Source organism: Capricornis sumatraensis, chromosome 14 (assembly GCF_032405125.1).
Source record: "Capricornis sumatraensis isolate serow.1 chromosome 14, serow.2, whole genome shotgun sequence".
Taxonomy (NCBI): Eukaryota; Metazoa; Chordata; class Mammalia; order Artiodactyla; family Bovidae; genus Capricornis; species Capricornis sumatraensis.
The window spans coordinates 69,295,537-69,317,243 of NC_091082.1; the positions used below are offsets into that span (position 1 = coordinate 69,295,537).

At 53.5% G+C, this 21,707-nt stretch overlaps 1 protein-coding gene across 1 annotated transcript in view; it reads left to right on the forward strand.

Annotated features, from left to right (window-relative positions):
* KIAA1614 (KIAA1614 ortholog) overlaps nucleotides 1-21,707 on the forward strand; it is a 41,733-nt gene that overhangs the window by 13,387 nt on the left and 6,639 nt on the right. Inside the window, exons 4-9 of the mRNA XM_068985785.1 lie at nucleotides 1,115-1,258; nucleotides 11,716-13,202; nucleotides 13,428-13,430; nucleotides 15,823-15,976; nucleotides 17,823-18,081; nucleotides 21,487-21,614. Coding sequence (XP_068841886.1) covers nucleotides 1,115-1,258; nucleotides 11,716-13,202; nucleotides 13,428-13,430; nucleotides 15,823-15,976; nucleotides 17,823-18,081; nucleotides 21,487-21,614 — 2,175 coding nt within the window. The remainder of the gene's footprint in view (nucleotides 1-1,114; nucleotides 1,259-11,715; nucleotides 13,203-13,427; nucleotides 13,431-15,822; nucleotides 15,977-17,822; nucleotides 18,082-21,486; nucleotides 21,615-21,707) is intronic.

The following is a 21,707-nucleotide window of genomic DNA, read 5'->3' on the forward strand; positions in this document are numbered from 1 at the left end:
GGTGGGGACAGCCCAGCGTATGTGAGGAAGGACAAGGGCAGCTGCAGGGGTTGCAGACATCACATCAGAGAGTGAGTCTGGCTTCAGCCACACGCCGGCTCAGCCGGCTCTGGGACCCGGGGCTGGGAGGAGCCGGAGGATGCGGCAAGGATGCTGGAGGCAGTGGAGCTGGCTGTCGTCTGCTCCGCTTCACTTGATGTTCGACCTTGAGTGACACGCCACATGTTCCTCTCTGCTCAGGAACACCCTCATCTGTCAGGCAGAGAGCGCACCTGCCCCCGGGCCCGCCTGTCTGCAGAGAGGGCCCTCTGGTCAGCGGGAGGCTCGGGGGCGGCTGTTATCCCTGCGACCTGCCGCTGTGTCGCCGGGAGATGGCTTTGCAGAAAGGAGGCTGTCGTTTTCGGCAGCTCTGGACTGGCCGGGGAGGCGTACACTGGGAGGTGGTGAGGGCTGCTGGAAGAAGACCCTCGTTATGATGAGGAGTGAGCCATTTGCTGACTTGGTGTGGGTCCAGCTTAGTTCCTCTCGGCCCTGACCTGATGTCTGTCGGGTTAGGATTGGAACTGAGGCCAGAAATCACCGGGACTTATGAAAGTGTCATTCTCTCAGAGGAGCAGAGCGGTGATGGGCAGGGCCCCGATGCCTTGTGTCTGCAGTGAGAGCTCAGGACGATGTGCTGTGAGCTTGAGTGGGTGTGTGTGGGTGCCGAGAGGTGGAGGAGAGAAGGAGGTGATGCGTATAGAGACCATCTGGCTGGGCACAGGCCCAGCCCAGCAGCCCGGGGCCCTTTCCTTCCCCTCCTCCCAGATAACTCCTGCTGTCTGAACAATGGAGTAATCTGGAGACTCCCCTACCCTTTTCTAGATCCTCCTGGGGTCTCTGCCTCCAGTCTCTGAGCAGCTGTCCAGGGTGGGCCAGTCCCTTCCAGAGTCGCCAGGCCCCCAGCCCCAGGCCCCAGGCTGGTGCCCTTCCGTGTGGGAGCTGGCCAAGGAAGGCTTCCACGCGGGGCTGTTTCTGGCACAGCCACGCTCGACACTGTTAAAGCCCTCCTAATCCATGTTATTTTCTTCTAATCCCTCCCCCCACCCGCTCTGGCCCGCGTGCCCCCCTGCAGGACCTTCGGTCCCAAGCCGGAGCCCGTGCTGAGCCCCAGGCATGAAGAAACCAAGCATCTGCTGCAGAGAGCCCGCATGAAGGCCAGGACCCGGCCTGTCCGTGCCAGCCACGACATCGTGCCCACCCTTGCCCTGTGCAGCCGGTGAGTGGGGCCCGGGCCAGGCTGGCCGGTATGGGCTACGGCAGGAGAAGAGATGGGATCCAGCCAAAATGCCGCCGCTCACTCCTCCCCCCTGGTCCGTGTGGGAGCTTTTCCCGTGTCAGGCATCGCTTTCATTCTTTTAGTCAGTTAGCACATCTTCGCTGAGAGCCTACTGATGGCATATTAGGGAACATAACCCGAGTCTCCTTGGGGGAACGGAGGTGTCACAGTCTCCAGGGAGAAAGACCAGAGGAAAGGGAGGCTTGGAGGAGGTGGCTTCTAAGTTGGAGCTTGAAGGACACATAGATATTTACTGGGCAGCTGAGGGAGGAAGGGGTGAGCATCCCCGGGCAGAAACTGAGCGGAAGCAGTATTCTCAGGAGTTGCGCCAGAAGGCCCAGTGGAGGCCAGTCCTGGAGGCCTCCAGGACTGATGGACAATTTGGAAACTTCCTGTAATAGATAGGAGCCACCAAAGGATTTCAAGCAGCTGGGTAGCACCATCACCTTTGCATTCCAGTAAAGCTGCTCTGGCTGCAGAGACGGTTGGATCTGGGGGACTAGGGGGACAGTGTGCAGTGATGGGAGGAGAGGGTGGAGATGCAAGGTTGCCCAGAGCCAGAGCAACAGGCTTAAGGAGGCAGCAGAGAAGTGGTTAAGACTGGAAGCAGACCACTGAGTTCTGGCTCTGCCACTTCCTAGCTGTGTGCTCTTGGGGAAGCCCCTGTGCCTTGGTTTGCTCCTCTGCACAATGGGAATTATACCACAGCCTGTCTTTCAGGGTTATTGTGAGGGTTCTGTGAGTTCATAGAAAGTGTTTAGAACAGCTCCTGGCATGTAGTGAGTACCCTACAAGTGTTACCTCTGACTGAGTCATGGAATCAACTGGATGAGGGGAGCCTGAGAAGGGGGGCATCCAGGATGGAGCCCAGGGTTCTGACTTGGTGTCTGGAGGCTCAGTGAACCCTCGGTGCAGGATTAAGCTTGGGAGGGACTGTCCACGGAACACTCACTGGAGATGCTTATCAGGCAATTGGATACAGGAACTGAGGAGGAAGACAGAGGTCAGACTGCAGATGTAGGCGTCATTCTGATCTCACAGTGCTGGGGCCATGAGGGAGGGTGAGCTCGTCAGGGATGGAGAGATGAGAAAAGAACAAGTTCAAGGGCGTTCCGCACTCCACACAGGCAGCCACCCCTTGCGTGACATCCCATCGCCATCTCTGCGCCTGTTCCGTGTACAGTGCACCCCAAGGAATCACTTACAGGTGGAGCTGGCGGGTGTACCTGACCTGCAGCGAGGCTGCCAGCTCAGGTCCAAATGCCCCAGGCCCCAGCAGGACCATCTGCGGCTGACCAGGCCAGTGGCTTCTTTGGCGCAGTGGATACTAGAGGGAGCAAGGATTCTCAGCGAAACTGGACTCCATGCTCTTTGACGGGGATGCTGAGCCGGCTTATTAAAGGCTGAGGACCTTCTGGACACCTTTGAGACTGACTTCAGCAAGATCAGAGGGCTGCGGCTCACCTCTGGGTCAGTGTCACAGTGACCTCTAGGAGAGGGGCTCAGGAGACCCTAAATCCTGGCGAGAGGCTCGCAGCCGGCTCCCCTTTTATCTCTGCATTTTGTGCCTTGTTTCTTCTGGCTGGAGGACACTAATCAGGAATGGTAGTGCCTCCTTTGAAGCATCCTGACTGTTCTTCTCTGTATGTTTATGCAGCCCAGAGCCTTAGACTTCCATGGAGCCCTCCTGTTCCACTTTCTTTAGGTACTGAGGTTGAGTTGGGTAGCTGCAAAACAGGCAAGATTCTTGAGAGTCCCTTGGACTGCAAGGAGATCTAACCAGTCAATCCTAAAGGAAATCAACCCTGAATATTCATTGGAAGGACTGATGCTGAAGCTAAAGCTCCAATAATTTGGCCACCTGATGCGAAGAGCAGATTCATTAGAAAAGACCCTGATGCTGGGAAAGATTGAAGGCATGAGGAAAAGGGGGCAACAGAGGATGAGATGGTTGGATGGCATCACTGACTCAATGAACATAAGTTTGAGCAAACTCTGGGAGATGGTGAAGGACAGGGAGGCCTGGAGTGCTGCATTCCATGGGGTCACAAAGAATCAGACATGACTGAGCGAGTGAACGATAACAACAAAAGTCTGCAAAGCAGACCAGATGATGTAAATGTACCTTGGGACACTTCCTCTTCCCCAAATCTCATCAACAGCTCACGACAACCCCAGCCACTAACCTTAAAGTAGGCTCCCTCTCACCACGCTGTTCTCCGGCAGTAGAAATGCAATTGAAATGCAAGGTGACCCACTTTAGCAGCTGCTGTGTCCAGAAAAGAATTACTTTGACTTGGCAGCACTGGTGAATCCTCAGAGGGTATAGCTGGAAAATCAACGCCAGATGGCTTGCTGCAGATGCTTCTAAAGGTTACGCTTGTCAGATCACCCTGGAGAGCCATGCTGAGCTAACGTGGCGATGCCACACAGGCCCGGGGCCTCATTAGATGCAGGAGCCCCTCCTCCACCCCACCCCCTACCCCCGAGCCCAGAGACATCACTCGTTCCAAAGAGCAGCCTGATGAAAGCTGACGGGAGAGTGGGACAGACAGGCACAGCAGCCCCCAGAAGGTCTTCTTTATCTCAGGTCTAGCTGGAGGTGGCTGGGGCCATCCTGAACAGACAGGCTTTTTGCAGGAGGTGAAGAGGGGGCCAGCCGCAGCCGCATTTTCTGGAAGCAAATCAGTGTAGAAATGGAGAGCTCTTGAAAGTGCAAGCTCTTTCTACTGGGGAGACAGGCGCATCAGAGGCAGGGCCTGGGAGGGGACATGTAAGTGCTGGCGTCCTGTGTCAGGGGCCGGGTAGGGCTGCCTGGAGCTTGTGTGCTAGGACAGCACTGTGGTAGGAAGGGGCCTCCCACAGAGGCTGTTTGGCACCTGTGTCTGAGCAGACAGCATCCTCTCGGAGAGGGATGGTTGTGGAGGCGTCAGCAGTGCCTGATGTTGACAATGTTGCTGTTTGCTTGCTGCTGGAGTGCCTTATTTGCTCTGTGCTTGTCTTCAAGATCTTTGCCATACCTTTATGCCCTGGTCCCAGCACTGCTGGTGGGGACCTTGGGGATGCAGTAACTGAGTTGAAGGTATGTGATTGGGGTTTTCCAGGTGGTGCTAGCGGTAAAGAATCTGCCTGCCAATGCAGGAGACACAAGAGACGTGAGTTTGCTCCTTGGGTCGGGAAGATTCCCTGGTGAAGGAAACGGCACCCCACTCCAGTATTCTGGCCTGGAAAATTCCACTGTAGCTGGTGGGCTACAGTCCTTGGGGTCACAAAGAGTCGGACACGACTGAGCAATCGCGCGGCAGCATACCTCATGGGATTAAGCTGTCCTGTGTCTCTCCATTTCTTCTTAATGAAGGCAGTATTTGAGAATTTTATCTTATTTGTTTTGGGCACGCTGCTATATAGCATGTGGGATTTTAGTTCCCTGATCAGAATCGGAACATACGCCCCCACCCCTGAATTGGAAGCACAATCTTCCTCACTGGACCACCAGGGAAGCCCCTCCATTTCTTCTTTTAGAACAAAAATATTATTTCTACCTTTGGCATGAATTCCAGGATGACTGAGTTCACCAGCTTGACTGTAAAGTTTAAGGTCATTGATGTGGCTGAGAGGACCTGGAGTTCCTTATTAGATTAGGAATATACCACCTCTAAAACTGTGTTTTTCCTCTTAGAAAGTATAGCCCATATGCTGTTAGCAGAGCAGGGCCTTGCCCCCGGGGCCCGGTGTGGGGTGTTGTGTCTAAGCTGGCGTACTGAGTGTCCAGCAGGCCTCTCCTGCACTGGGCGGGCCAGGCAAACAAGGGCACCCTGCCTGTGCAGCAGGGGCAGAGCTTCTGCTCAGCGGGGCTGCTCTTGTTTCTAGAGGGTGAGATGGTGCTGTTTCTCTGGCTAGAGCCTTCCTTTCTGGGGAGGAATGCTCTGGACACCTGACCCAGGACCCCCACACTGTCAGTGAGCCCACCAGAGGGATTGTCTCACCGCCCCTTCTCAGGTCCTGACAGGCTCAAGAGATGCAGTTGCAGATGGGGTCTTGGGCGCCAAGGGCTGCAGCGCCTCACAGTCACTTCAAGAGAACGGTCACCAGGAGGGGGGTCAGAGGGACTTTCCGGCCATGCTGAGATGAGCAAAGAGAGATGCTGCACCTCCTCACCAGGGGTGATTCTACCCAGGAGCTTTACATCTCAGCCACACAGCCCTCTCCAAAGGCAGGCCCACACTGTGACTTTGGGGGGCCCTAGGCACTCTGGCCTTCGTGACTCCTTCCTCCATACCACGTGTGTGCGTGTTCAGTCGTATCTGGTGCTTTGCAACCCCATGGACTGCAGCCCGCCAGGCTCCTCTGTCCATGGGATTTCCCAGGCAAGAGTACTGGAGTGGATTGCCATTTCTTTTTTGAGTGGATCTTCCCGACCCAGGGATCAAACCCATGTCTCTTGGATCTCCTGCACTGGCAGGCAGATTCTTTACCACTTAGCCACCTGGGAAGCCCTTTCCCCATAAACAAAGTTAAAATTTAAATTTTACGACCATGCTGGCTAAAAGGTAAATGTATTAATATTATATCTGAGAATGTTTTCTTTGACTTAAAAGTGTATTTATGTATTCTCTTTTGACTTTAAAAGAAACTAAAACATTTTCATGGGCCCCAGGAGAATTGTGGCTCCCAGGTACCGTGGCTATTGTGCCTGATGGATAAGATGGCCCTTTCTGCGTATGGGTTCCAGGAAACAGGATGACTGACTGCATCAGGATCTGCTCAGATCTCAAAGCAGGCAGATCCACTTGCTTAGCAGTAGTTCTTTTTTTTTTTTAATCCTCCTGGAGCAGCGCCAATTGGGGAAAATCCTGGAGTCGGGGTTGGTGGCAGGTGGGCAGGCTGCCCCTGCCCACTGCATCCAGGACAGTGTAAACACCCAGGGAACATCTAGCGTCAGGCTTCAGGGAGGCCCCCAGAACTCGCGCCGTGGCACTTTGCAGCTTCCTTGGTTTCAGAAGTACTCACCCACTCCTTGGAGAAGGAAATGGCAACCCACTCCCATGTTCTTGCCTCTGGTGGGCTGCCGTCTATGGGGTCGCACAGAGTTGGACACAACTGAAGCGACTTAGCAGCGGCAGCAGCAGCACCCACTCCTTGGTGTGAATCGGGGGCTAAGGGACAGTGCGGTATGACACAGCAGCACCTCAGCTGTAGCTTTATTGTGCCAGCTCAGCATTCATGGCTGGGTGAGCACCAGCCCCTCTGTTGGTGTGACCAGAGGCCCCAGGTCCAAGATTTGAGGTTGTAGTGAGCTGACATGGCACAAGTGAGGGAATAAGCTCTCAGCTGTAGCTGTTTCCCATGGATCTTTGCAGGGAATCAGTCTTGGACGATTTAACTCTGACATCTCAGGCAACCCCAGGACCCCCAGTGGTAGCATCTATGTGTCATACGCCACGCCATCTGTGATCCAGACCATTCTAACCCATCAGGGTCTTGAGATTAGTCAGCGGCCTGGCTGTCGAGGCACCCAGGAAGGGGATGAATTGGAATGGTCAGGGATACCCTCGGGACCCAGGTGAGCACATGTTCACCGAGTCAGGCAGGCAAGGCCATTTATGCGTACAGAAAGCACAGCCTGGAAGGATGCACTGTCCAGTCCAGTCAATGCCATGTATAGTTAAGGAAGTCAACCAGTTCAGTGGCCACTCTCCCCACTGGTTGGCATGTTTTAACAGTCGTTGTTAAACATGGATGGTTTCTTCCTGCCATTGTCTGACTTCCTTTTAAAAAAATTTTTATTGGAGTATAATTGATTTATAGTGTTGTGTTAACAAAGTGGATCAGCCATAGGTATACTATATCTCCTCCCACCATGCCCCCATCCCACCCTTCTAGGTCATCACAGAGCACCAGGTTGAACCCCCTATACAGCAGCTTCCCACTAGGTACTTGTGCTATGTCCACATTGAACTCCTTTCCTTTTAATTGCATACCATACCTGTCTTTCTGTTGGGTAGCTGTAAATTTGGTGAAGAAGGAACTCGTGTGAAGGCAGCCTTTTTGAGAGCACTGACGTCAAAAAGCATCAACGCATCCAATTAGAGGAAGGATAAGTAAATCACCCACTCACTCACATACATTTCATTCATAATAAGTTGTTGGAGCATCAAGACAAGCTTGAACGAGTTGTGCTAGGAGGAGGGTATAGTTCGGGAAGCCTTTGTAAGTGCCTTTGAGGACTAAAAGCAGTAACAACACATCAAGTATGCCAGCATAGATAACTGCGTGGGTACTGTTCTCGGTGATTCAAAAGTAGTTCATTTCAGTTCAGTCACTCAGTCGTGTCCGACTCTTTACGACCCCATGGACTACACCTCACCAGGCTTCTCTGTCCATCACCAACTCCCGGAGCTTGCTCAAACTCATGTCCATCAAGTCAGTGATGCCATCCAACCATCTCATCCTTCGTCAACCCCTTCTCCTCCTGCCTTCAATCTTTCCCAGCAACAGGGTCTTTTCCACTGAGTCAGTTCTTCACATCAGGTTGCCAGAGTGTTGGAGTTTCAGCATCAGTTCTTCCAATGAATATTCAGGACTGATTTCCTTTAGGATTGATTGGTTTGATCTCCTTGCAGTCCAAGGGACTCTCAAGAGTCTTCTCCAATACCATAGGTCAAAAGCTTCAGTTCTTTGGCGCTCAGCTTTCTTTATGGTCCAACTCTCACATCCATACATGACTGCTGGAAAAGCCGTAGCTTTGACTGTACTTTTTTTTGACTATACTTTTGTCTGTAAAGTAATGTCTCTGCTTTTTAATATGCTGTCTAGGTTGGTCATAGGAACATGTCAGTTCAGTTCAGTCACTCAGTCATGTCCGACTCTTTGGGAACCCATGGACTGCAGCACTCCAGGCCTCCCTGTCCATCACCAACTCCCGGAGTTTACTCAAGCTCATTTCCATTGAGTCGGTGATGCCATCCAACCATCTCATCCTCTGTCGTCCCTGTCTTCTCCCGCCCTCAATCTTTCCAAGCATCAGGGTCTTTTCAAATGAGACAGTTCTTGGCATCAAGTGGCCTAAGTATTAGAATTTCAGATTCAGCATCAGTCCTTCCAGTGAATATTCAGGACTGATTTCCTTTAGGATGGATTGGTTGGATCTCCTTGCAGTCCAAGGGACTCTCAAGAGTCTTCTCCAACACCACAGTTCAAACCATCAATTCTTCAGTGCTCAGCTTTCTTTAGAGTCCAACTTTCACATCCATACAAGACTACTGGGAAAACCATAGCTTTGACTAGAGACAGCCTTTGTTGGGAAAGTAATGTCTCTGTGTTTTAATATGCTATCTAGGTTTGTTATAGCTTTTGTTCCAATGAGCAAGCATCTTTTAATTTCATGGCTGCAGTCACCATCTGCAGTGATTTTGGAGCCCAAGAAAATAAAGTCTCTCAATGTTTTCATTGTTTCCCCATCTATTTGCCATGAAGTGATGGGACCGGATGCCATGATCTTAGTTTTTTGGATGTTGAGTTTTAAGTCAACTTTTTCACTCTCCTCTTTCACTTTCATTAAGAAGCTCTTTAGTTTCTCTTTGCTTTCTGTCATAAGGGTGGTGTCATCTGCATATCTGAGGTGATTGATATTTCTCCCTGCAATCTTGTTTCCAGCTTATGCTTCATCCAGTCTGGCATTTTGCATGATGTACTCTGCATATAAGTTAAATAAGCAGGGTGACAATATACAGCCGTGACGTACTCTTTTACCAATTTGGAACCAGTCCGTTGTTTCATGTCTGGTTCTAACTGTTGCTTCTTGATCTGCATACAGGTTTCACAGGAGGCAGGTAAGATGGTCTGGTATTCCCATCTCTTTAAGAACTTTCCAGTTTGTTGTGATCCACACAGTCAAAGGCTTTAGCGTAGACAGTAAAACAGAAGTTAGATGTGTTTCTGGAGTTCTTTTGCTTTTTTCGGTGATCCAACAGATGTTGACAATTTGATCTTTGGTTCCTCTGCCTTTTCTAAGTCCACCTTGGACATCTGGAATTTCTTGGTTCACGTACTGTTGAAGCCTAGCTTGGAGAATTTTGAGCATTACTTTGCCGGCATATGAGATGACATAGCAGGAAAGAAGTAACAGGTCTCTAAAATCCAAGCCCCTGTCTCCAGTCAGAACCTGACCGTGAGCATGGTCAAAGACTAGTTCTGTATTCGTGGCTCCTTCTGAGAGAGAAAAACTCCCTGCAGCATGCCTCTCCCAGCTGGTCAGGTGCCGGTCAGTCCAGAAGCTGGTCTTGTGTGCCCTCGCCTTTGTGGAAACAAGTAGGGGTCACTTGGTCATGCTAATCCCTTTGAACCCTGACATCTCCTGAGTCTTTGATGACAAATGGGTGGGATGGGTAGCCAGAGGAGGAGACAGCATCGAGCTATATCAGTCAGGGTTCCCCAGAGAATGAACCAACATAATGTGTGCTTATAGAGCGAGAAAATTTTATTCTAAAAAATTGGCTCATGGTACCTTGGAAACTTGGTAAGTCCAAAGTCTGCAGAGTAGGTTGGCTGGCTTGAGACCCAGGCAAGAGTTGCTACTCAAATCCAAAGGCAGTCAGCTGGCAGAAGTCCTTCTTGCTCAGGGAAGAGCAGGCTTTGTTCTATTCAGAACTTCAACTGATTGGATGAGGTCCACCATACCATGATCAACTTTATTTGAAGTCCACCAGTTTAAATCGGCTTTCCTGGTAGCTCAGCTGGTAAAGAATCTGCCTGTAATACAGGAGACTTCGGTTCGATTCCTGGGTCAGGAAGATCCCTGCGTGAAGGGATAGGCTGCCCACTCCAGTATTCTTGGGCTTCCCTTGTGGTTCAGATGGTAAGGAATCCACCTGCAATGCAGGAGACCTGGGTTTGATCCCTAGGTTGGGAAGATCCCCTGGAGAAGGAAATGCTGAACCACTCCAGTATTCATGCCTGAAGAACTCCATGGACAGAGGAGCCTGGCGATTGCAGTCCATGGGGTCACAAAGAGTTGGACACAGCTGATGACTAAGCACACCACAGTTTAAATGTTAATCTTATCCAAAAAACCTTCACAAAAACATCAAGAGCCTGGGCACCATGGCCCAGCCAAGCTGACACACAAAATTAAACATTACACATGGCATCTATACACAGGTATGACTTAATGACTGGTAATCAAAGGCAGACAGGTTAAGAAGAAAGATTCTAGGAAACAGTGGCAGGAGGGTTGCATGAGATAAATGGGGTGGGAAGCCTGGAGGCCTCGCAAGTGGGCCATAGCTGGAAAGGGAGACAGAGAGGAATGTGGAGGCCTGTATCTTTACCCCAAAGACTGTGAACTTGATCCTGTGCCCCCTTGAGAGATGATGCGATGAAGCTGAGATCCAGGAGGACCAATGAGTAGGAGGCCACTGCAGGGGTCCAGGGTGAGTGATAAAGGCAGGAAAGGATGTGAGTCCCAGGTGCTCATCAGTAGACTGGTGGCGAGGTGCTGCTGGGAAAGGCAGGAAGAAGTATGGTCCTTACTTAGGGGGCCTCTGATAGACAAGGGCCTGTAGGGTCTATTTACACAGGGATCTGAAACTCGGGTCACCTGGCTCCAGGGGGCCTGGTGTGAGATTTGTGCAGGTGTTTTCTTGAGCTGAGCAGGACTTGACCACCAGCCACAGTGTGTCTCAGAGCAAAGGCTGACAACAGAATATGAGGACTCTTCCTAGCATAGTAATTGTTGTCACAGTGTTTGGGGACCGAGTGTGTGAGAGGGGCTAGGGAGGGGCAGATACAGGAGACAGCATTGGAACAGACTAGATGGCGAGACCAAGGAGAAACACTAGTGTTACTCTGTCTAAATTTTGTCCCAGCAAGATGCTTAGGAACCCTGAGTGAACACTTCTGAGAGGAGGAATGCTTAGAAACTCTGACTGCAGGTCCCACACGGTCTCCATGGAGACTGATGCTCTTCCCATTAAACCTTTATAACAAATGCAGTACTGCCACAGTTCATCACAGTTCACCAGATGCCCGTGATGGCCAGACTCACTTCTAAACACACACCAGGACTTTGGGACTATCCTTTCCTACAGTCCTGCGTTTAGCAGCGTTTCATCTGAACTCAGACGGAGACAGGCAACAGAGGCAATGCCAAAAGTAGAGAAGGCCATATTCATTTTGTTCAGCACTGTGTTCAGGATGGGGATGGGCCTGTAAGCTTCTCTGCTTTGCTGCTGGACTCCTGAGGAACCTGATTTGGGCAACTTTGGGTTGTAGTTTTCCCTGAGCGCTGTGCAGGACCGTGCCCCGGGGTGGACGGGTAGGGCTGGCGCTCCCAGGGAGGAGGCTTGTACCTTCCCCTCCTCCTGCTCATGACCTCTCTCCTCCTGCCTGCCCATCAGAGATGGGCGGAAGAGCCCAACGCTGGACCCGAGGATGACCATCGCCTGCCGGGACAACCTCCAGAATGAGAACACGAGCGACTCCTCCAGCGGGGAGTCCAGCAGCGGGCAGTGGCCGAAGCGGGGCGCCTCCCCTTCCCACGTCCGCTTTGAGGATGAGTCCGCCCGGGACGCTGAGTCCCGCTACCTGGAGCGGCTGCAGCAACGTCAGCGGCAGGTGCTCAGCACGGCGGACCAGGGTCCCCTGCGCTCCAAGCCCGACCTCGCCGACTACATCCAGGGGGGCTGCCGGCGCCGGGACGCGGGCGCGGGCGCTCTGCACCCGTTGCTGGGTGGGCTGCAGCCCGGGGGCCTCTCAGCGCCGCCGCCCGCTCGGGGCAGCGGGAGGAGGTGCCGAGCCTGCGGCCACTGCATCGCCTCCGACCCGAGGGTCCTCCGGGAGCGCGAATCCGCCTGCGGGAGGAAGGGGGCGGCGGCGCAGCCTCTCACCTCTCGGGGTCTGAGCGCCCAGCTCCGGCTCCTCTCCGCAGCTGAGCCCCGGCTCCACACCGAGTGGATCCGGGAGACGCACATCGGGGACCAGGCGGTTCCCGAGGAGGCGGACTCGGCCCTGGACAGCACCGACACCTCCGACAGCTGCCGGACCGACAGTGAGGAGGCCGGGCCCTCTCAGCCCAGCAGGGCCCGCCTGCGGGCCTGCAGGCCTCGGGGAGGCCACAGGTGGTTGCGCAAGGCTGAGATGGAGCCGTCCCAGAGCCCTCAGACCTCACACGACTTGCCTGGGCTGGAGCTCCTGGAGGTGTCAGATGAGGTGACAGAAGGCACGGACCAGACGACAGCAGGGGCTCTGCTCCCCAGAGAAGATGCTTTCTCTAAGCCTCCTGTCCAGGACTTGAAGAGGGCTTTCCCTGGGTCCCCGTGGCAGCCTGCACCAGGGCTGGAAAATAACCGGGCTCACCCCGGGGATTCTCGGACAGCCTACTCCATCACCTCTCCCATGAAACTGGGGTCCTCAGGGCCAGGCAGACAAGGCCCGGTTATAGAAAACCAGGAGTCTCTGGGAACTGACTGCCCACAACAGAGCGGCGCAGAGCCCTCTGCCCACCACCAGGCCCGACAGCTGTCTGCTTCCCTCTGCCCTGACGGCTGGGTGCCGACCCCTCCCTCTTCAAAGAAAACCACCTCACCCGTGTCTCACAGGAAGGCAGCCCTGGCTGGGCTTCGCAGGCTGGGCAACCAGGGAGAGCCCATGGACAGCCCCTTGCCTGCTTCCAGAAGCGCAGTTCCCAGGACCCGTGAGCTTACCCCGCCACAGCCCCAGCCCCACAGCCCCCACAGCAGGCACCCCCTGCGGGCCCTGCCCACCAACAACTGCAACAGCAGCGCGCCTCAGGGGCTGCAGGAGCCCTGGGGAGGAGCCATCCTCGTGGGGGAGACGGGCGCCGGAAGCCAGGAGCCCGCAGCACCACTGGAGGACCGCAGAGATGGTAAGGGATGGCCCGGGGGCTAGGGTGGTGCTAGACCGGAGATCATGGGCTGGGTCTGTGGCCCACCAGGCACTTAACTGTTTCGTCTTAATAGATGACAGAGCTGTGCATTGCTCCTAGCAGCTCCCAGAGCCCGGCAGATGTTGAGGAAGTTGGCAGGGTCTGTGAGCGGGTGCAGGATTCGACATCAGCCTGGAGGCAGATTAGCCAACTCCCCCTGAGGAGGCGGTGGTAGGGGTGCTAAAGGAGCTCCAAGCTCTGTGGCTGTGGGAGGCCTGGGCTTTGAGGGAATTTTACTACCAACAGAGCAGAAAGAGGCAGCAGCTCCAGGATTTACTACTTGCTTAGAGCAGCAAATGCCAGATAATCCCATGGCTAAGGTCCCTCCCCTTCAACATCGTCACTTCATACATTCATTCAATACAGTTTGAGCATCCGTTACAGGCCAGGCACCATCCTAGGCCCTGCAGGGGATGCATAAGTGAATTAATTCAGCAGGAGTCTACCCCCTGAGACCCTCGGCGGCCAAGCAGGTGTGCTGTCCGGATGACACAGTGACCAGTAAGCAGAGCTCCTACAAGGAGTGCTGGGGTTGTTCTCTGGTGCCCTCCTAGAGCCCCAAGCCTACTGGGCACACTGGTAGGTTTCTGCAGGCAAGGCTGCTAAAGGCCGGAGGGTATCCCCTCTGCCCTTGGAAGGCGTCCTCATGTCATGGGCAAATCAAATCGTGAGCTTCCCCGATGCTGTGATCTGAGTTGAGCAGCTCGGCCACTCACTCTTAGGCAGAGGTAGCAGCCTTGCCTTCACGTGCCCACGGCTCTGGCAGCCCTGGTGCTGTGATGGCTTGGGAGGAATCCAGGGCTTGGGAACAGTGAGGTGGGAGAGGCCAGAGAGGTGACGGGCCATGCTGACCTTACTGAGGGTGCAGGTGCCCTGCACCCGCCCCACCCCGGGGGTGCTGCCACCCCTCTACTGCACATGGGGAGCCAGCGCGCCCTATCCCTCTTGTACTCACAGGAACCTTGAGGAAGCAGGCCCCACCCCGAGTTCACGTCTGCCCTGTGGTTTTCCTCCCTTGGATGGGCTTTAGGCTGGCTGCCCCTACCCACTTCCTGTGGGGCTCCTATTTTGAGAGTTTCTGACCTTTCTGGCCAACCCAGCCTTCCCCTGCTGGAGCAGAGGGCCAGGTGAGGCTCCTCCTCTCATTCACCACGAGGTCCTGGGCTCTTCACATCACCCCTCTGTCTCCAGTTCTCCTCTCTAACCTGAGGATATCATTAGAACGCATCTCCTAGGAGCTCAGGCAATAATCTCCGTAGAGGGTTTAACTCTTGCCTAGCGTATGACAGATGCTCTAGAAAGGGTGGCTATCGTTTAGCTGTTAGACTCACAGCCAACCAGATTGTGGGTCTTGTCCCAGGAACACAAATCCCCCCCTGCCCCCCCCCCACTGCCATATATGTCTCTCTCTTTTCTTTCATTGGAGGAAAATCGATTTACAGTGTTGTGTTGGAGTCTTCCATTGTTGTTGTTGTTGGTTTAGTTGCTAAGTTGTGTCCGATTCTTTTGCGACCCCATGGACTGTAACCCACCAGGCTCTTCTGTCCATGGGATTCTCCAGGCAAGAATGCTGGAGTAGGTTGCCCTGCCCTCCTCCAGGGCATCTTCCTGTCCCGAGGATGGAACCCGTGTCTCCTGCATTGCCAGTGGATTCTTTATCGCTGAGTTACCAGGGAAGCCCTTGGTTTCTGCCATACAGCAGTGCAAGTCAGCCATAATTATACATATATCCCCTCCCTCTTGAGCCTCCTCCAAGACCCTGATCCCACCCCTCCAGGTCATCACAGAGTGCCAGGCTGAGCTCCCTGTGTAATATAGCAATTTCTCATCAGCTCTCTGTTTTACACATAAAACAGGAAGTGTATATATGTTGATGCTACTTTGTCCATTTGTCCCACTCTTTGCTTCCCCCACTGTGTCCACAAGTCCTTTCATATACCTCTTGATACAGGCGGGACATGACTTATCATAAGCAGCCTTTTACTTTTAAAAAAGTATTTATTTTTATTTTTGGTTGTGTTGGGTCTTTGCTGCTGCGTGTGGGCTTTCTCCAGCTGCAGCAAATGGGGGCTACTCTTGGTTGCTATGCATGGGCTTCTCACGGTGGTGGCTTTTCTTGTCGCCAAGCACTGGCTCTGGCACGTGGGTTTCAGAAGCTGCAGCATGCGGGCTTGGTAGTTCTGGCACATGAGCTTTAACTGCTCTGTGGCTTGTGGAATCTTCCCAGACCCGGGATTGAACCTGTGTCCCCTGCTTTGGCAGGCAGACTCCTATCCACTGTACCACCAGGGAAGGCCAGCCCCTCATTTCACAGGTGTTTATTCCTCATCTGCTGCATACCAGGTGCTATGCTGGGGGGTGATGGGCTTCAGCCCAGGAAACGGGGCCCCTCCCTGCTGCGTGTGGGTCTCACCACCGCCTCCGTGGCTCTCGTGGGCTCCCGCTTCCCTGCATCTTCCTCTGGCTCTCCTGCCACTGTCACTAGGACTGCCCCCCTCACCCCCATGACCTGTGGGGGTGGATCAGTGGCACGGGAGAAATGCTGTGGTTGTTTTAAGAGGACTCCAGGGCTGTCTTGCCTCAGCAGCTGTTGGCACCATCAGCTCCGTGGGCATCTCCTTCTCCCCGGCCTCAGTGGAGCCCAAGTCCAGCCAGGAAGCAGAGAGAGGGCTGCAAAGGACAGAGCTGAGTTCTGTAGGGCACGTGTCATCCCGGTAAGTGACCCGAGTGACAGTCTTGACTTGGGAGGTTGGGGGTTGGGGTGCTGGGTGGGGAGGGAGCCCCCTGGACAGGCAGCAGGATAAGTTAACTACTCCCAGATCCTCGGAGGGCTTCTAGATTAGGTGCAAGCGTGGCACCCCAGCACTCTGTTCCCTGCCCTGTCCAGTCTAGTGTGCGTGCTTATTTATTCCCCAAGCTTTCCCTGAATGGCCTCAAGCTGCAGGTGCTGTGCTGGGCACAGCTGTGCATCCAGCCCCAGCCCTCCAGGTGCTCCCAGGATGGGCTCTCTGTCAGAGGACTTGCTCCTGACCCTGGGGTGGGAAGCATCCTTTCTCCACTACACATCATCCCTGGTGACATGTGGCCCAGGGCTTCACATGCTACTGCAGCCAGATCGCCACCTCCTGCCCCGTGTGTGCCCCAGAACTCTGGATTTGTGCACCCAGTTCCCCCAACATCCCCACTAGGGTGGCCGAAAGGCCTAGTGGAACTCTTGATCACTCCTCTGATGAAAGCTGCTTCCTGGGGCCCTCCCCCCAGCAAACACACAGCACACCGCCATCCCCACGGTGCTCGCACTCCACCGTCTTGGCTGCCTCCTCCCCGTTCCCTCCCACCCTCATCCACTGGCACGTCCTCTTTGGCCCCTGCAGCCACCTGCATGGCATTCTCCTGGTCTCAGCGTGTTCCTTCTTGGTCTCAGCGTGTTCCTTCTTTCTGTGCAAACCTAACATTCCCTCTCTGCTCTCTGCCTTCCTCTTGCCCCTTCAGTTCCTTCTCCATGCAATGGTCTGAAGTGTCCTTTGAAAACCTTAACAGAGTGATGCCATTTCTCTGACTGAAACCCCAGTAGTTTACTTACCTTGCTGCTACTGCTGCTAAGTCACTTCAGTCGTGTCCAGTCTGTGTGACCCCATTGATGGCAGCCCACCAGGCTCCCCCGTCCCTGGGATTCTCCAGGCAAGAACACTGGAGTGGGTTGCCATTTCCTTCTCCAATGCATGAAAGTGAAAAGTGAAAGGGAAGTCGCTCAGTCATGTCTGACTCCATGACCCCATGGACTGCAGCCTACCAGCCTCCTCCGTCCATGGGATTTTCCAGGCAAGAGTACTGGAGTGGGGTGCCATCACCTTCACTTACCTTACCCTGACACAAACCCCTTACCCTGACATAGCACTCAACGTAATTCAGCTTCGCTCGCCTGTCAGATCCCTGCTGATCCCTTTCCTCATTACGTCAAAGTCCTACAGGCCTGGCCCCATTATGTTCTCGAACCCACCACACAGCGAGCCTCTTTCTGCCTAGGCCTGTGGTTTCAGCTGCTCCCTCACCCTAGAAGTCTCACCTCCAGGCTGGGCAAGATTGACTCCTTCCTGCCATTCAGCCCTCTGTTTAAATGTCATCTTGTGAGAGAGGCCTTCCCCAGCCACCCTGTCACTCTCTGCTTCACCCTGCCCACCGGTCACTCAGAGGGCTTCTCCCTTTTTTACCAGCCTGTTGTTTGTAAGCTCCCAAGTGGAAGGGTCTGGTCCATCTGGTTTATCCCATACCCTCATTATTTGCCACATGCCAATGCTGGCAGGAAGCCTCGCAGAGGTTCTGAGCAATCCCTGGGTGAACGGATGACTGGTGAACCCATAGTTGGCTGTGACCCTGAGGGTCTTCTCTGCTGCCCAAGCTGAGGCTCCTGCAGAAGTCCACTTGGCCTTTCTGTCTGCAGCCTGGCTATCACCTCCTCCTCGAGGCCGGGGTGCTGGCCCACCTGGGCCCCACAGGACCCTAAGGTTCTTGCCTCCCCCAGCCCTCTCCCACCCCCTCACATCCACCTTTGCATTTCAGTGCCTCGTCTGGGGTCAATGAGGGCCCCAGCCCACCCTCTGCCGCCACTTCTGACAAAAACAAGAAAAGCAGCGGAGGCATCGCCTCTGCCCTGGGGCTGAAGAAGTTCTTCTCGGCGCTGAGTCAGGGCACGCGGCCCAAGATGGGCAAGTCCCGCAGCTACAGTGTGGAGCAGCTGCAGCCCCCGGCGCCCAGCCTGGCTTCACACACTGGCACCCCCAAAGTGAAGAGAGCCCCATCCTTACAATCCCTGCATCTGGTGAGAGTCCCAAGGGCCCAGCTGAGGGGTGTGTGAAGGCAGTGGGGTGGTAGCCACCACTGAGATGAAAGGTAAAGGAGGAGAGAAGTGCCAGGGGTGCTCCTGAGGAGCCCAGGGTGGGGAAAGGGACGCTTCTGGCATCCCCACAGTCCATCCGCAAGATGTGGACTCCCTGGACACGGTGCAATGAGAGAGTTCTGTCCTTCCACCCCACTGCCCCAGCCTGGGCTCACCTAGACCCCTCCCCCTCCCTCACTCCGCCACCTCTGCCAAGGCCTGGCATCGGCTGCTTGATTATTCTGGAAGCTTCCCCGTGGCCACAGCCACTCTGTTAGTCTAGCACAGATCACTGCACACCTGGGCTGCTTCCTCACTGGCATCCCTGCGCTGCCTTTCCCCATGTGGCTTCCAGGAAGTTCCTTCCTACATACAAATCTGGTCTTGCCGCCCACCCCACCCCCCCGCCCCCACCTTGTGGAACATCCACCATTGGTCCCTTATCCCCAGGGAAACACTTTGAGGCCACTCAGCATTGCCAAAGGATTTCTATAATCTGACCGCTTCTGTAATCTGACTGATCATTCCCCTAATACTCAATCCCAGTTATCCTTGACCTTGCAGTTCTGAAATCAGGCCACACAGTTTGAACCTTCACCTGAAATATTCTTCCCATCCTCTCCACCTGCTAATGCTGTTCATCCATCCATACTTAAGGCACGGCTTCCTTCAGGGAACCGTTTCTAATTCTTCCTTGGGCTGAGCTGGGCACCTCTGCTCCGGCTTCCGTTCTCATCCTGCGCTTTCCTCCTTCATGGAACTTGTCATATAGTATTTTGGTTTTTGTCTGTCTCCCCTCAGTGGAATGTGATTCGCTGAGGGAACACTACTTGATCTTTAGATTGCAAATATTTAGTATGATAATTAGCATAGTAGACATACGCAGTACACAGTGAATAAATGAGTGAATGAACACAGGGCAGCCTGCTAAAGTTCCCTTCTCATGTGCTAGAGGATACCAACAGCAAACCAGTAGCAGCACCTAACTCTCAGCTAGGTCTCTGAAAGTGCTATTCTAGTCCAGGTTTTCCAGGTATCAAGTCTGTTCTCTTCCCCGCCCTTTCCCCTGGGCAGAACAAAGCAGGTAATTGCGGTTTAGGGCATTGGAGCCTTTCATTTTTCAGTCTGAAGTAGGGAAGAGAATGCAGGCTGAATGAACATTCCGTTGGTCATCTTGCATCACGTATAGTATAAATATTTGCTGACTGGATGAAGTTGGAAGGCAAAGAAACAAAAGCAAAATGATCTCAAGCTGGGGACAAAAGCCTAGCATGACATGGAGCTCCAGGAATTCTCTGCTTTTCTCCTGAAGTTAGATTTGTCCCTGGTGTGTCTGAGCCATGGTGCTCAGATGTATGGCCATCAGAGGTTCAGTCTGTGTACCCAAGGGAGATGACAGCCGATTATCTGCCATGTAATCTGAGTGGGCCGAGTTAGGAAGTAAGCTGGCCGAGAAAGGGTGGGAGCAAGTGCTGGGAGGACTGAGCAGCAGAAAGAATTGTTCAAGAACTAAAAAAAGAACATACAATAGGGCTCCACCTCACCGCGGTATATTCATGACCTATCTCAGGGCACACCCCTTCCTGTTGCACTGCTAAGTGTGCGTGGTGAGCGTGCAGACGGGCTTGGTTTCCACTCTGCCCTTCTAAGTAGGCAGTGAGCATCCTCACCACATGGGCAGCTCCCACGTCCTCTAGTGTCTGTGGCTCGTTCGTTCCTCCCTTTTCCCCTCCTCCCTGCCTTTCCACTCTTGAGTTGAACATGACTTCTTCCAGGAAGCCCTCCAGAACTTCAAGGCAAGCTCAGGGCCCCATCTTGAGCTTCTAGATGATACAACTTCCTGAGAGCATGGATTCCCAATGTGATAAATAACGTGTGCAGTATTTGTTTAGAAGTCTGCCTCTGCCTACCTCCCACCCGCTACCTCGGAATAGCCTCCTCACTGGGTCAGTTTCTAGAACACAGATCGGACCTTGTAATTATTCTGATTACTATCACTCAGTGGCTCCTCTGCAGATGAGGTCTCTCTGGGTCTGGCCCTTGGCTCCAGCCCACCGCCCATCACCTCTGCAGCCCAGTCCCCCAGACCACAAGTATGTTCCAGAACATTCATGCCTTCTCCCATCTCTGTCTATCTGCTTCTACTGTTTCTTATGCCTGGAACTGCCCCCTGCTGTCTTCATCTGGAGAGCTCTTGCTTCAGGTGCTGCGCAGGCAGCGGCTCCTCCAGGGCCCCGAGGCTTCCCTGCACAGCGTCATCCATGCTTCTAGCCTCACACTTACAATATACACTTCGGGCTTCTGACCTGTCCATGCTCACCCCACCCCCACCGTGGTGTGAACTCCTTGAGGGATGTCAGTCTTATCCATCATGCAGTGTTTTTAGGTGCATCTTAATAAAATTTTTAATGTCAGTGATCATAATAGGGATACGAAAGAATCACAAACTAAGATTTCAACTCTAAAATTGTGTTTCTTATTCTGTAATTATTTGATTTTACCTTTTTAAAAAATGTATTTATTTATGACTGTGCCGGGTCCTCACTGCCTCACGTGGGCTTTCTCTGGTTGTGGTGAGTGGGGTTACTCTCTAGGTGCACCGCACAGGCCTCTCACTGCCGGGGCTTCAGTGTTTGAGTGCAGGCTCTAGGTATGCAGGCTTCAGTAGCTTGGTGCACAGGTTTATTTGTCCTATGATGTGTGGAATCATCCCGGACCAGATATCGAACCCGTCTCCTGCGTTGGCAAGTGGATTCTTAACCGCTGGACCACCAAGGAAGTCCTACTTTTTTTCTGGATCAAGGAGAAAGTTAGATTTTCTTAATCAGTGAGATAATTAGCACTATCATATTCAGTTGTTATTTCAGCCAACACATTTTTTTCATTATCTGAAGCTTCAGAGTGCCTGCATAGGCCCATCTCTTGAAGTAAGTTATGGTTATTTTGTTAAGCACTTTCTTAGCAGGCCCTCAGGTTCATGGTTGGAGTTCCCTCTCTGTCAACCCCTTGGTGGTGGTTTAGTCACTAAGTTGTGTCCGATTCTTACAATCGCATGGACTGTGGCCTGCATGGTCCTGTGTCCATGGGGTTCTCCAGGAAAGAATACTGGAGTAGGTTGCCATTTCCTTCTCCAGGGGATCTTCCCGACACCAGGAATCAAACCCAGTCTCCTGTATTGCAGGCAGATTCTTAATGAGGGAATCCCTGTCAACTCCTTGCTGCTGCTACTGCTGCTAAGTCGCTTCAGTCGTGTCTGACTCTGTGCGACCCCATAGATGGCAGCCCACCAGGCTCCCCCATCCCATCAGATGGCTTTTCTTACCTGCAATATTGGGTCTTGCCCACCAGGTGTCACCCTCTTGCCAACATCGGAAAGCCACCTCCTTTCAGAACCTCCATTCTCTGCTGAGTCGCAAGGCTGACCGGTCCAACCTCTACCTGGTAGGGGAGCCAGGGGATCACAGTGCAGCTGACAGGTAAGAGTGGGCAAGTGTTTTGGAGGGGAGACCCAGAGCATGGATGGTGGAGCTATACACCTAACTCCTTCCTTCCTTAGCAGCATGGCCTGG